The 13,580-nt window shown below is 35.4% G+C and overlaps 1 protein-coding gene across 2 annotated transcripts; it reads right to left on the bottom strand.

Annotated features, from left to right (window-relative positions):
• Positions 1–4,029: 4,029 nt before the first annotated feature.
• LOC147277536 (NAD(P)-binding Rossmann-fold superfamily protein) lies at positions 4,030–7,768 on the bottom strand. Of its 2 annotated transcripts, XM_086253983.1 has the most exons (10): positions 7,628–7,766; positions 7,460–7,521; positions 6,739–6,858; positions 6,480–6,579; positions 6,217–6,297; positions 5,970–6,019; positions 5,718–5,868; positions 5,579–5,635; positions 4,492–4,613; positions 4,030–4,373 (listed from the first exon to the last, which is right to left on the bottom strand). In XM_086253983.1, the coding sequence occupies exons 1-10, from the start codon at positions 7,721–7,723 to the stop codon at positions 4,175–4,177; spliced, it is 1,038 nt and encodes a 345-aa protein (XP_086110109.1). In that variant the 5' UTR covers positions 7,724–7,766; the 3' UTR covers positions 4,030–4,174. The 2 variants fall into 2 exon arrangements, with proteins under 2 accessions (XP_086110109.1, XP_086110110.1); XM_086253984.1 differs by lacking the exon at positions 6,217–6,297 and having other exon boundaries at positions 7,628–7,768.
• Positions 7,769–13,580: the final 5,812 nt, after the last annotated feature.

Raw genomic sequence — 13,580 nt, 5'->3', positions numbered from 1 at the left:
GGAAAAATAGACACTTGTTGGAAGTTGCTCGAGCATTGTTGATTGGTGGTCGTGTACCTACTTATCTGTGGGGTGCTGCCCTTAGTTCTGCTGTTTATCTCATTAATCGAACTCCGTCTAGTGTTTTGGAGTTTCGTTAGCCTTTGGACAATCACCTCCAGATGTGCCTCTTGAGGTACCTCCTTCTTCTTCTGATTTACCTTCTTCTTCTTCTTCTGATTTGTTTGATTCTGTGTCTAATTCTCCAAAATATCAACTTCCACCTCGTAGTACTCGAGGTATTCCTCCTGTTATGTATGAACCTGATCCTAAAGCCAAAGTCAAATATCCAATTAATAATCACGTTTCATCCCATAGGTTATCCAAGTCATATGCATCTTATGTACATCAATTATCTTCTGCATCTATCCCTAGTAAATTGCAGGATGCTCTAGCAGATTCTAGGTGGACCAAAGCGATGACAGAGGAAATGGAAGCATTGAAGAAAAATGGGACTTGGGAACTTGTTCCCCTACCAAAGGGAAAGAGAACCGTAGGATGTAGATGGGTATTTGCAGTGAAACATAGAGCAGATGGATCCATTGAAAGGTTCAAAGCTCGGTTGGTTGCAAAAGGGTACACTCAGTCTTATGGTGTTGACTATCAAGAGACTTTTGCACCAGTTGCCAAGCTGAATACAGTCAGAGTGCTTTTATCGTTAGCTGCCAATCAGAATTGGCCACTTCTCCAGTTTGATGTCAAAAATGTTTTCTTGCATGGAGACCTTACTGAAGAAGTATATATGGATCCTCCTCCAGGAATATCAGAGTATTCAGACACAGGAATGGTGTGTAGACTGAAGAAGGCTCTGTATGGATTGAAGCAGTCACCAAGGCCTTGGTTTGGTAGGTTCACCAAAGCTATGAGGAATTTTGGCTACAAACAAAGTAATTCAGATCATACTTTGTTCTTGAAGCAAAGAAGAGGTAAAATCACTGCTTTGATTATCTATGTTGATGATATGGTGGTCACAGGAGATGATCATGAGGAGATGTCTAGTTTACAGCAGTATTTAGCTTCTGAGTTTGAGATGAAGCAACTTGGAGACTTGAAATATTTTCTTGGGATTGAAGTGGCTCGATCGAAGCATGGTATTTTTTTATCCCAACGAAAATATGTCCTGAATTTGTTATCTGAAACAAGGATGCTTGGGTGTAAACCAGCTGATACTCCTATTGAACAGAACCACAAGCTATTTGAGTGTACGTTTGAGTGCATCATCTACTGACAAAGGGAGATACCAGAGGCTTGTAGGAAAATTGATTTATTTATCTCATACCAGACCTGATATTGCATATGCAGTAAGTGTGGTGAGTCAGTTCATGCATGACCCACGTAAACCCCACATGGATGCTGTAGAGCGCTTACTGAGATATTTGAAATCTGCTCCAAGCAAAGGTCTATTATTCTCTAATCATGGTCACCTGAAGGTTGAAGGCTACACTGATGCTGATTGGGCAGGTTCGGCTGACGATAGAAGGTCTACCTCCGGGTACTTCACCTTTGTCGGTGGTAATCTTGTAACTTGGAGAAGTAAAAAGCAACCAGTAGTAGCAAGGTCAAGTGCTGAAGCTGAGTATAGAGGTATGGCACTTGGAGTATGTGAGTTACTCTGGCTACGGAACTTACTCAGGGACTTGGGTTTAAAACCAAGAACTGCTATGAATTTATATTGTGATAATAAGTCAGCCATAGACATTGCACATAACCCGATTCAGCATGATCGGACTAAACACATGGAGATTGATAGACATTTTATCAAAGAGAAGCTGCTTGAAGCTAGAATTGTTAACTTTTCATTTGTGAAGTCCGAAGATCAATTAGCAGATGTACTTACTAAAGCAGTGACCAGCAGGGTATTTAATGACTCACTAGTCAAGTTGGGTATGTGCGATATCCACTCACCTACTTGAGGGGGAGTGTTGAAGTGAGTCAATTGTGCAGATATTATAGAGATTTGTAAGAGAGAGATTTGTGGGATTGTGTAGCTTAATTTGTGTAGTTGACTTACCATACTTGTATATCTGTATTCCTATATAATTCCTCAAAATGAGAAGAATAAAAAATAAGAAAATCATCCCAAACCTTGTGTTTTATCAGTCTCAACTATGAAGTTTGCCTAAGCTTCTTCTTGAATACCCGCATATCATGGAGGATGGGTTTCCTTTTTTGTTGTTGTCTTCACAGTTCATATCAAGAAATAATGCCAGAAGCAATTACGTACTTCATGTAAACAGGGAAATACTAGGAAAAATCCAACTTTTCATGAGGAAGATCTAGAGCAATGACTTGATGAAACTATGAAAAGTTTGAGAAAAGTGGACCAATGCATCATAGTTGAAGAGTAAACTATAATATATAGGCTCCAAGGTTTTTTTTTTTTTTTTTTACAATCTTATATATTTTAAAGAACGACATTAATTATATCAAAAGGGTCAGTTACATATTGGAGTTGAATCAGAGATGCTAATGAGCCAAATCACTTCTTGCCTACTTAGACTTGGCTTGCTATTAATTTTAGGACAATATTTGGGTCACTCCCATGGGGTATTCCAAGGTCACCCCATCCCCCCAAATTTCAATTTCAGCAATGCCAATGTATGATCGGAACCGTTCACTTATTAGATAATCAATTAAAGATCATCTCTGTAAAAAATCAAATCAATCAGAAATTGTTTGGTTATATAACTGTTGTCAATTAAGTAGAAAAAATTGATGGTTTTCAATTAAAGAGTGATTTTTTAACCAAACCATTGATTTTTTCTATTTAATTAACAACATTTATATAACCAAACGATTTTCGATTAACTTAATTTTTTGCAGAGATGATCTATACTAAGTAATCTACATAGTGAACAGTTCCGATCATGCGCTAGCATTACCAAAATTGCAATTTTGGAGAGAGGGGTGACCCAATTAGTGTCCTTAATTTAATCAAGCCTGAAAATGATTCGGACCAAATGTTGACATTGGCTGCAGAAAATCAAATAAAATCAAAAATGTTTTTTTTAAAGTCCAAAACAAAAAAGTGCATGATTGGAAGGTCCACCTGTAAAACACGGTGACAGACAAATCTATTTTAATGAACTGAGCACTCAGCAATTGCCACTATACAATATTGGCTATTTGAAACTGCATAAAAATGATACTTGTAAATATACATTATGTTTTTTCTTACATAAACATGTCAAAAACTAATGAAACCAACATAAAACACAAAATTCAAGTTTATGAAATCACATCTACCCGCGTTATAATGTAAAAATGACTATTACTAATTGTCACTATTTGACAGTGACAATCTGCCCAATTAAAAAAAAAAAAAAAAAAGAAGGCACGCCTATAGCTCAATACCGTAAAAACAAGCACACTGATAGCTAGATACCGTAAAAACATGACAATTTGTTATAACGTTGGTTTATTTGTCAAAAAGTAAACCTCTTTGTCATTGCAACTTTTAGGTAAATTTATTTATCAAAGGTTGTAAAATAAATTTGAAATAAAAACTATTTAGTCATTTATGATCACAAATGAATGGACAAACACAATATTTATGATTAAAGCATTAAAATGATTGTAATTATAATCTTCTGCGCTGAATTCATCCTCCTTACATGTGGCTTTGCTAGTCTGTGACCCCCAGATAGTTCCTTCCCTAGCAATTCGTTAAGATCTCAACTCAAACACTCCCTATCTCTGTTTCATCTTTCATGTATAACAATATGCTTTTATGTTCCGGGCTAATTAATAATTCTATTATACTCTACTCAAATGCAACACATGCCATATAATTAACTCCCAAGCAATCAATTATTGAATTGAAAAGGAACTTTTACTTGCATCCAAACCTTACTCAACACACCTTTTAAACGAACTTACTATAATTGTCTTTAAACAATTACTAAAAAGGAAAAAAATCATTAAAAAACCAAATATTAGCAACGACCATGGTACAAAGTAACTGATGCTATCATGGTGATGCAAAGAAACTCAAAGGTAAACTATGTTCCTTTCCCTCCAACTTTTCGTACTAAATTTACATGAATTATTTCCCAGCATAGAAAGTCACAATATAGGTTTCTTAAACATTATTAAGAGGTGATTAGCCAAAAGAAAAAAACATTATTAAGAGGTACTACATAAAGCTATGTAGACTGTCAAAAATGGAGTTGATTGCAGCATGAGAGCCACTGGTAGCTGCAAACATCAGGTGTTTAGGTGCTTCTGCTCTATCAAAATAAAATGCACCCGACACCAATTTTTCTTTTGGCTGTAAAGCCAACCAAATAATGGTATCTGCGCCTTCCTCGTTTGTTCTAAGTTTCCCCGAAAGACTACAGCAAATTTAAGAGTAAGAAATAAGCATAGAAAGAAAAAGGAAAAAGAAACAGATTGCAGATGTAAATAACAGATGGAAGAATTTGGAATGTGAAAAGAGGATAAGTTCCGTACGCTTTAGAGAAACTTGGCAAACTCTTGGCAACCCCTGGTGTCTCAGCCCAACCAGGGTGCATCGAATAGAACCCAATCCCCTTGTTTTTGTTTATTTCAGCCCATTTCTCAGTTAATGCCACCTGAAAAACAAGAATCTTAGCTCCACAAACTACCTTAAAATGGTACGACTGATATTGAAAGTTTCTACAGGCACACGGCTCCACATACACATTATAAGTTTCTTTAGTTATGCAGTTACATTTATCTAGAAACCTAGTATTGTACCTGTAGACCAAAACTTTATATCATGGGAATTAAAAACAGAATTGTGGTTTTTTTTCCTTTTCCTTTTTCCTGTTTCTTGGAGGAAAAAGTACATGATCATAGATTTTATTAAAACATAATCAATAATATTATCTGGTATGTCTGTTTGTTGAAATTATCATCTATGTCCCTATAGGGACAGCCTGATGGCGAAATCCACCAAAATCCAAGCGCTCATCCTGGATTTGAGCCAGGAATATCAAGTCAATGAAAAAAATAGTTTCAAAGAATATCATCTTCTAAACATATTATATATAAGGTCTAGTAAAGATCTAAAATACGTAGTTAATCCTAAACCATTCGATCTCTTTCTACGGTCAAGATTGTAGTTACTGACAACGGTGTATTTGACATATATAACATATATAGTTACTGACAACGGTGTATTTAGCATGTTCATGAAAAATACTAAGAATGCCTTTCCATTTTCTACACTTAATACAAAACTACTAAATCCGACCAAAATTCAGAAAACATCTACTACTATGGATATTTTCAAATCTGTACAGCATGATGGACAAAAGTAAATTCAGAAAACAAAAATCAAGCCTAAAGTGCTGAGCACTGCATTCGCAATCATTGTATGTGACATTTATATCAGAAAGTTTTGTTCAAAAGCATTTTCTTGGACTTGTTGCTATGTTGGATGCATTAGTTTTACTCCCCCTTAAATATACGGTAGATGTAATTGTATCTTGGCATTTTCTGAAGCATCATCATAAAATAGTAAAACTCCACTAAAAAACTGCAAACTTATCATATCTCTTACAGATCATCAAACCTGAATTCGCTTGTTTCGAGCATACTGCTCCACCCCATTAAAGTTGCCATCACTAAACTGCATTAAGACATATATTTTGGAATTTGATAAGTAGGATAAACAATTATGCTGGTAACCAGAATTTTATAAAAGAAATTACCTGTAAATCTTTGGTCAAGGGTACCGTGTACATTCCACCAGAACAAACAGTAACAACCCGTGCATCAGGTGCAGCTTTCTCCAGCAATGGCAACATCAGTTCTGTCATGGCATAGGTGCCTAACACATTTACAGCAAAGTTCAACTCAAACCTGGCATTTGAAATAAAAAAAGACTAACATTTTGTAAACCCCAAGAGAGAACAGATAGAATGTCTGAAACTAAGTTGTATGTACAGGTATCAAGGACACACCCTTCTGATGTGGTAACTCTGTTATGCTCAAGTAGGCCAGCATTATTAACCTGAAGGCAGCAGAAATGCCATATTAGATTTCTAAAAATTATGCAGAAGGGCACAAGTAGGCTACCGAATTGCAAACTAATGTAATGGGTTTTCTTTTTAATTCAAAATGCTACAAAAACCAGAAAACTATTCAAAGAGAAAGGATCATGTTTAACTACGGATCATGTTTCTAGCAGAATAAGAATGGATAGTTTACCAATACATGAACTGGCACATTCTTTGAGGAAAACTTGGATGCAAATGACTTGACATCACTAACAGATGAGAGATCACAGACCTGCAAACTAAAATATATTAAACCATTTATGACCAAAAGTTTATAATTAAAGGTTGTTGCTTAGCAATTAAACTACCCTAGAATTTGATAGAATATAACCTGGAATTTAGCATTGACTATTAATAAAACACTTGAAAGGAACCCTGATAAATAATTAAAACAATAAAAAGGATGTCATATACCTCCAAATGAACATTTTGGTTTCCTGTTTCAGACTGAATTTTACATTGTGCAGCTTCACCCCTCTCCTTATTTCGACATACCATATAGACAGTTGCCCCACTGAAAAATAGTAGAACATTATATAAAAGAAGAAAATAAGACAAAAGCAAATAATTAGTTCCTTAAGGTATATTTCTAACAACTGAAGTTTTTTTTTTGGCCAATAACAACTGAAGTTAAATATATAAAAAACTAACAACAACTAAAGCAAGAAAGTACCGTGATGCAAGTCCCTCGGCAGTCGCATAACCTATGCCTGAATTAGCTCCTGTTACAATGCAATTTTTTCCTTCTATTCGTGTTTCCATATCCTCTGATCTGAATTTCTTTGAATGTTCTCTATAATGCATATATTTCAATACAACATTAGTACGGAATGTAAAGAGACTATTGCCATGAATTTCAAGTTTTTATCTGTGTCTCTAACATGGTGAATTGTGAATGAATGCAATGTGATGACATCTAAGCCAACTACACCATATTATCGAGCAGAAAAAAAGAATCCAAAAACATGGAGAAAAAGTGAGTATTCTTCCATATTTTGTGAACGCAACAGCAAAATTTTCTGAAGAAAGAATAACAAAATACAGTATTTGAATCTCACATTTTCCATCAAGTTCCTTAAGATTTACAGAAAACAAAAGAAATACCCATTTATACACTTTAAAGTCATTGTTGTTGATGATTAAGTATTGGAAATTTCCTTAAAACCCAATTTATATCATGAAAAGAAAAGGTGAAATTGAGCATCTACCATGGAAAAACTTATCTGTTTTGCTTCTATCAGTTGAAGAGCATATACTTTCTAGATAAGATGAAAAAAAGTAAATTGACAGCTTTTACTGAGTACTATAAGTCTATAAATAATAAATTTATGATCTTTCCTCCAATCAATATGATCCCAGTAAAAAAAGAGAAAAGCATATGAGTTGGACATTACATGAAACCAGACTTGGTGAAATTCAGGTACCCATAAGTTGCAAAGGCCGTTTGTCTCCATGCCTGTAATGGGAAAAAAAAAAAAAAAAAAAATCAGTAAATGAGAGCACAAAATTTAATAGAAATTTTAATATGAAATCGAGAAAAAAGAAAGAAATTAGGGGAGTACCTTGAGAAGGAACATTGTAAGCACTCTGAGGGATATGTGAAGTTCAAGTCTAAAAGTCGGAAACTCTTTGGCCTTTTTGGGCGGAAACTCTCGCATGGGTTGTGGGAATGTCTTTAGAGGGACAGATGCCGTTGGCAAAAAGAGAAAAAAAAAAAAAAAATTTACAGTTAACGGTCTGCTACTATGCCACGTAGCAGCAAATACTGCCTCTTATAATTTCCATAGATAGAACTGGGAGAGCTGGGACAGTCTGTCAGTCTCTGCTACTGCCACTTAGGAGCTGGAGAGTTGATCATATTTTCTCAACTTCTCAAGTAGATTATTGTGTGACAATCGAAATAAAGAAAATTACCCTAAACTTTATTTTACAATCTTTAATAATAAACAAACTCATTTAAAAAATTAGAATGATAAATAAATTTACTTTATACAAATAAAGCTCACATTATATTTTGTTCCGTGTTTTTTGTTCCGAGTGTTTGGTGAGTTTTTTTTTTTTTTTTTTTTTTTTTTTTTTAAATGGACAAGTTGCCACTATCACACGGTGACAATCATTATCATTGCTAGATAGTGGCAATTTATAGGGTATTTTTACAATTTAAATAGCTACAGTTGCATAATAACAATGATTGTCACTATCTGACAGTGGCAATTTTCGAGTGCACAGTAGCAATTTACTGAGCGCTCGGTGGGTTGTACTGAGTGCTCGATGAAGGTGCGAAGATCTCGCCTCATTAAAGTGGATCGACCTGTCACTGTATTTTTGCAAGTAGACCTGCTGATCAGAGTATTTTTTTTGTTTTGGACTTGAAAAAAAATATCGATAGATTATTGATGTGTTAATTAAGTAATTAAAATAGTACGTTGCTCATAATAACTAATTTAATAAGTACACATTAATCATCTATTATGTGATCAGAAATATGATTCTCTTGTTAGAATATTAATTATATGGTTAGATTGTCCATCAATTTGTACTATTGATCAAGTGAATTCTTATTTTAATGTATTGTGCTAATTTTTTTTTTTAGCATCAAACCTCAAACCGCAAACAATTTTATTATGAATTTATTCACTTATTTTTAGCTAAGATTGACCGAAAGTAAAACTTTGGTCTGTTTAGATGTGAGTGCGGAGCTTGCCACCGTTAAGTCAATTTTGGCTTTGATCGAAATGAGTATGTGATTAAGTTGATGCAATTGTTCAAGCAAAACAAAAAAACTATGAATGACAATGGTATAATGAAATTTAATGCGACTTTCACCAACTAAACTAACTTCAAGATTAAAAACAACTATGAATATGGCATGTAGCATTTAGATTGAAAGCAAAGGAAATAACAATTGCATTAATACTTGAAATAAGAACAATTGAGAACGAAGACTCTTAAAAAGCGTCTCTCCCAAAAAACAGTCTAAACACAACCTTAAGCCTCAAGTACACACATTGTTTACCACTTAAACTCTTTTGGGATTCTTGGGAAGCTTACTAATTTCCTTATACTTGTATTAGCGGGCCGCTGATTCTTCGGCCCTTTCCTCTTCTGGGGCAATAAATGTTGGCCCCCAAAACATGTCTGCAAATACGCGCTCTACGCCAGTAATGTGTAACAACCCGTTTTTTATTATTAATAATAGTACTAATATTATCTAACAATTTATATTAAAGTTAAATTGTAATATTAATTGAAAGTCTTTAAATAACTAGTATTTAAGGGTATATTTATATATATGAAACTAGATATTGATCACCAAATTTATCTAAATAAAGCTAATCAATTTTAAAAAATAAAACTTAATTTATGAATGATCAACTTGTGCACGTGGTGTTTAGGAAGAGCCTTAAGGCCCTGTTTGTTTCACCTTCTTAACAGGGATTGGCTTAATTAAGACCTTAAGCCCATGTTTGGTGAGCTTGAGATTTAAAAAAATGGGGTTTAGTGAATCCTCTCTAACTTAAATGAGCCTTCATAGGTGGGCTTAGTGAAACCCATAAGAAATTGGAGGTTTAGCTAAGAACCTCCTTGGCTTGTACTACCTAAGACGCAAACTTACAAAAAAAAAAAAACACAGATGCTTTGTTTGACTAATCTAAACTGAACGAGAGAGAGAGAGAGAGAGAGAGAGAGAGAAAGAGAAAGGGAGAGAAGAACTGGGTAGCAACGACTGGTAATCTTGCATGTAACATTTTTTTGGGTTTTCTTGACATTGATAATATGGGTATGTGGCTGTTTTATCTTCTACAGCAACCCAACCCATTTCTTCTACTTACTGCAACCCAACCCATTGTTTTTAGGTTGGATAGCCTCTATGATATAGGAATTGTGCCTATACGAAAATTGTATGTTGGAAACTTTGATGAAGAATGAAGTATGCATCTTTTGGGAATTTTTATTGTTGCTTGTTTTTTTTTTAATAGCAGTTACTTGTTTAAAATTTTAATAATTATTATCCAACTTGTTAGTCCTGCACTTTACCAAACATAGGACATTACTATTTTCATTATCCAGGTTGTTAGTCCTGCACTGCAGCAAACATAAAGGCAGTTCTTAGCTAGCTTAGTCCATGCCAAGACAGTCATGTGAAACAAACGAGGCCTAAGAGTTCATATATTTTTCTAACCAATAATGAGGGAGCAAAGTATGTGTGGTGAAGAAGCCACTAGAGCTGATAAATCACAATTTCTTTAGGGAATCTAATCATTACTTTTCTCTTATTTAAAACCCCTTGTAGCAGTAGTTTGAGTCACTAGACAAAGGAAAGGAAAGCTGAAACAGGGAAGAGAAGAGAGAAGAGAAGCTGCACAAAAGTGGAACAAGAGACCCCAGGGACTAGGCGACCCTCCGATATCCAGTCGAGAAGCCCACAATATCCCATCTCTTTGGACGGCGGCCCCCCAGGTGTCTGGACGTCCACCCCCCTCTCTGGACGGAGACCCTCACGGCCTCACTTCTCTCAGGCTGAGAGAAGCCGGCCCCCGCCAGACTGGTCCAAACTAGTTCAATAGCTAGCCTTCTTCCCTTTTTTTTTTTTTTTTTTTAAGTTCATGTCGTTTTGAGCTAGGAACTAGAAAAAAAAAAAAAAAAAAAAAAAAAAAAAAACTCTCAAGAACTTACTAACTCGTGTGTGTGTGCAGTGTGCCCCTCACTCAGTCACTCTCATTCCCTTCCTTAATTAAACTTCCTGAAACCCACACCACACAGACCTAACCCACTAACCCAGCTCACACCACCGGAGCCGATCACCTGCCCGATCCCTAAAGAATTTCGTCGCCGCTTCATAGCGCTGGGCTCCACCTGACCATAACCCCCCAGGTTGGGGATCCTGGATCTGTCCCTGAGAGACCCTGACGAATAATCAGTAATAACTACGTTAGACTTAAGGTATGTTTCCTAGAACCTAATGATTGGACTATATCTTATTTAATCTTTGTGCCGTAATTTTTGTTTCATTGTTATAAACATATCGATCATCTGATTAATATTCAATTTGGTGTACATTTTATTATCTTGATATCTATATTCACTACATTATTGTTTATGTTTCGGTTTATGTTATTGCCATTATGTATAAGTAAATACACTCATTGCTTAACTTTTATGTTATCATAAAATCTCGGAGTTAAAATCTAACATAAAGCCGACAAATCAGTGCCGAGCACTCGGGAGAAGAAGAAAATGGCACTGCCGAGCACTCGGTGCTGGAAATCTGTCAGAAAAAAACTGCGAGCGTCCGCCCTAGAGAAGCACTATATATATATATATATATATACAGGTCCCTTCCGTTGAGGTATACCTCAATTTAAACATGATGAGGTATGACTTGTGGGATCCACTCCGCATTGTAATTCGATAATTGAAGCCGTCTATTTTTTAAGTCTATATACAAGAATCATTCTTGCAAAAAATTAGATAAATCGGAAATCGTTTAACCATTTGATTAAAGGGCCATCATTTCAAGTGTTATTGTAATTCATATTTTCGTTTATTTATTCTATCACAATTAGATGTCTTAATGGTTTCCGATATATATATATTGGTCGACTTTATTCTCATACGTATGATTATGACTTTCATGTATTTTTTTTTCCATCAATTCCCAAGCCTTTGGGTAATACCATTTTAAGCATAGGCCATTAATTAAAGCGTCATGAAGCTGGCCGTCATAATCCATTAATTGATACACCCCCTTTGCCCAAGAACTTAACCACGATGAACTATCCCTTCCCAGTGGATAATCACTTTCCAAATTGTCAATCATCTGTACTAAGTCGCCTTCTCCAAAACTTTTGGCCTTCATTCTCTTATTGTACTCCCTTAATACGGATTGTTTTTGAATTTTCAAGTTGTCCAAGACTTTCAATCTCAATTCATCTAACTCCTTAAGCTCTTAGAACTTGGCTTGGGTATACTATTCTGGTGTTAAGTTTTCTTAGTGGGCAACCCGCAAGGATTTGACCACCATCTCCATGAGATCATGCCCATAAGTTGGGGTGGGGTGGGGTGGGGTGGGGTGGGGCGTGGAGGGGGTAAGTCTTTTTGTCTTTCAATTTTTCAGTTTTTTTTTTGTTTTTTCTGTTTTTAAGGGTTTTTTTTTTTTTTTGTAGTTTTTAATTTTTTTGTCTTTTAATGAAATTAAAAGTTTAAAATATAAGAATTTTTAATTAATTTTTTAGTCCAAGAAGACGAAATAGGATGAAAAGACAAAAATGTCCATGTCAGGTCACCAATTTTAACGGATTGGTTGACGAAATGAAAAGAAAAGGGTGAAGTGGGACACGAGAGTTAGTTATGGATGGTAAAGTAGGACAATCAAACTTACAGGGGTAACGTGGAAGTTAGCTTCCACTTTGGGGGCCAAAAGTGATATTAAGCCGCCAAGCAAATATTTAATTCGACATGGAATTAAGAAAGAGAGGGCTAAGAGTAAGTGCTCCTGGCTTGAGTGGTGGTCGCTTGCAGGCCGATTAATTAGTTGAGAGCGCTTTGGTGCCATTGTGGTTGGCGTCGGCCTCTTGGAAGTTCGCCACCTCATGGTAGGCTGTGGTATGAAAGCCTATGGCCTAGCCTCCTTAAGAGCATGATCAAATTTGGCCGAATCAAAGCTTGCCATGGATGTTGGATCCCAAGAAGTCATCTTATTGATCAAAGTGTTTGGACTCCAAGAAAGTGCGAGAAAATGCGAAGAACGCTTCGAATGTTTGAAGATAAATTGGTGAAGAAGACAAGGAAACCCAATAAAAGTGAAAGGAAACTTAGATTCTTAGAAAATTGGTGCAAAGACACGCAAAACGATTAAATTAAAGCTCCGGAGAATCCAAGGTTCAAATAAAGAAAAGGGTTTTAGTAAAAGAATGGTGTGAAAAGCTTTAGTGAGAGGTTCAGAGAAACTTCTAGAGTTCGAAGGGTTGAAGATAAGGAAGAAGAAAAGGTGGAAGGTTTATATAGATCCTTACTTGATCGGGTTTGTGTAGCTTGTGGTACTTATTGGGAATTTGTGGTACGTCTTTTTCTTTGAACTTATGTTGAAAAACTGAAAGATAGAGTACTGTAAACCTAGTAATTAAGGTTGATGACCTCAAATAACGTATATCACATAATTATTTTCCTTAATTATCTGCTTTTATTTATTTATTTAGTTGACACATTTAAATATGTGATAATTACAACTGAATAAGAGAAAAAAGTGAAAAAACATGCAACTAATAAGAAGTTAAGAACTAACCCAAGTACTATTTTTACGCCAACTTGCAGTAAAAATAGTAGAAGTCCAACTCCTCTAGTCCTATCTTCCAACTCATAAGAACTAACACAAGTCTTATATATCTAACTAGCTAGAAGTCTATCTTATATAAACTTAAAAAAAATTAAAATTAAAAACAAGGTGACATTCCTCCCCCCTTAACAAGCAGCTTTGTCCTTAAGGTCCATGTCCTTAACAAGCAGCTTTCTTCC

This window comes from Dryas octopetala, chromosome 8 (genome assembly GCF_963921425.1).
Source record: "Dryas octopetala chromosome 8, drDryOcto1.1, whole genome shotgun sequence".
NCBI classification, from domain to species: domain Eukaryota; kingdom Viridiplantae; phylum Streptophyta; class Magnoliopsida; order Rosales; family Rosaceae; genus Dryas; species Dryas octopetala.
The sequence above is the reverse complement of the archived record's forward strand: the minus strand, read 5'-3'. Positions and strand labels throughout refer to the sequence as shown.

Excerpts from the sequence above, each read along its gene's own strand:
- LOC147277536 (XM_086253983.1), bottom strand. The coding sequence starts at position 7,723 with ATGCGAGAGTTTCCGCCCAAAAAGGCCAAAGAGTTTCCGACTTTTAGA. Across the intron at positions 6,580-6,738 it reads GCCGAGGGACTTGCATCACG|TGGGGCAACTGTCTATATGG; the intron begins GTACTTTCTTGC and ends ACTATTTTTCAG. Across the intron at positions 4,374-4,491 it reads TTGCCAAGTTTCTCTAAAGC|TCTTTCGGGGAAACTTAGAA; the intron begins GTACGGAACTTA and ends AATTTGCTGTAG.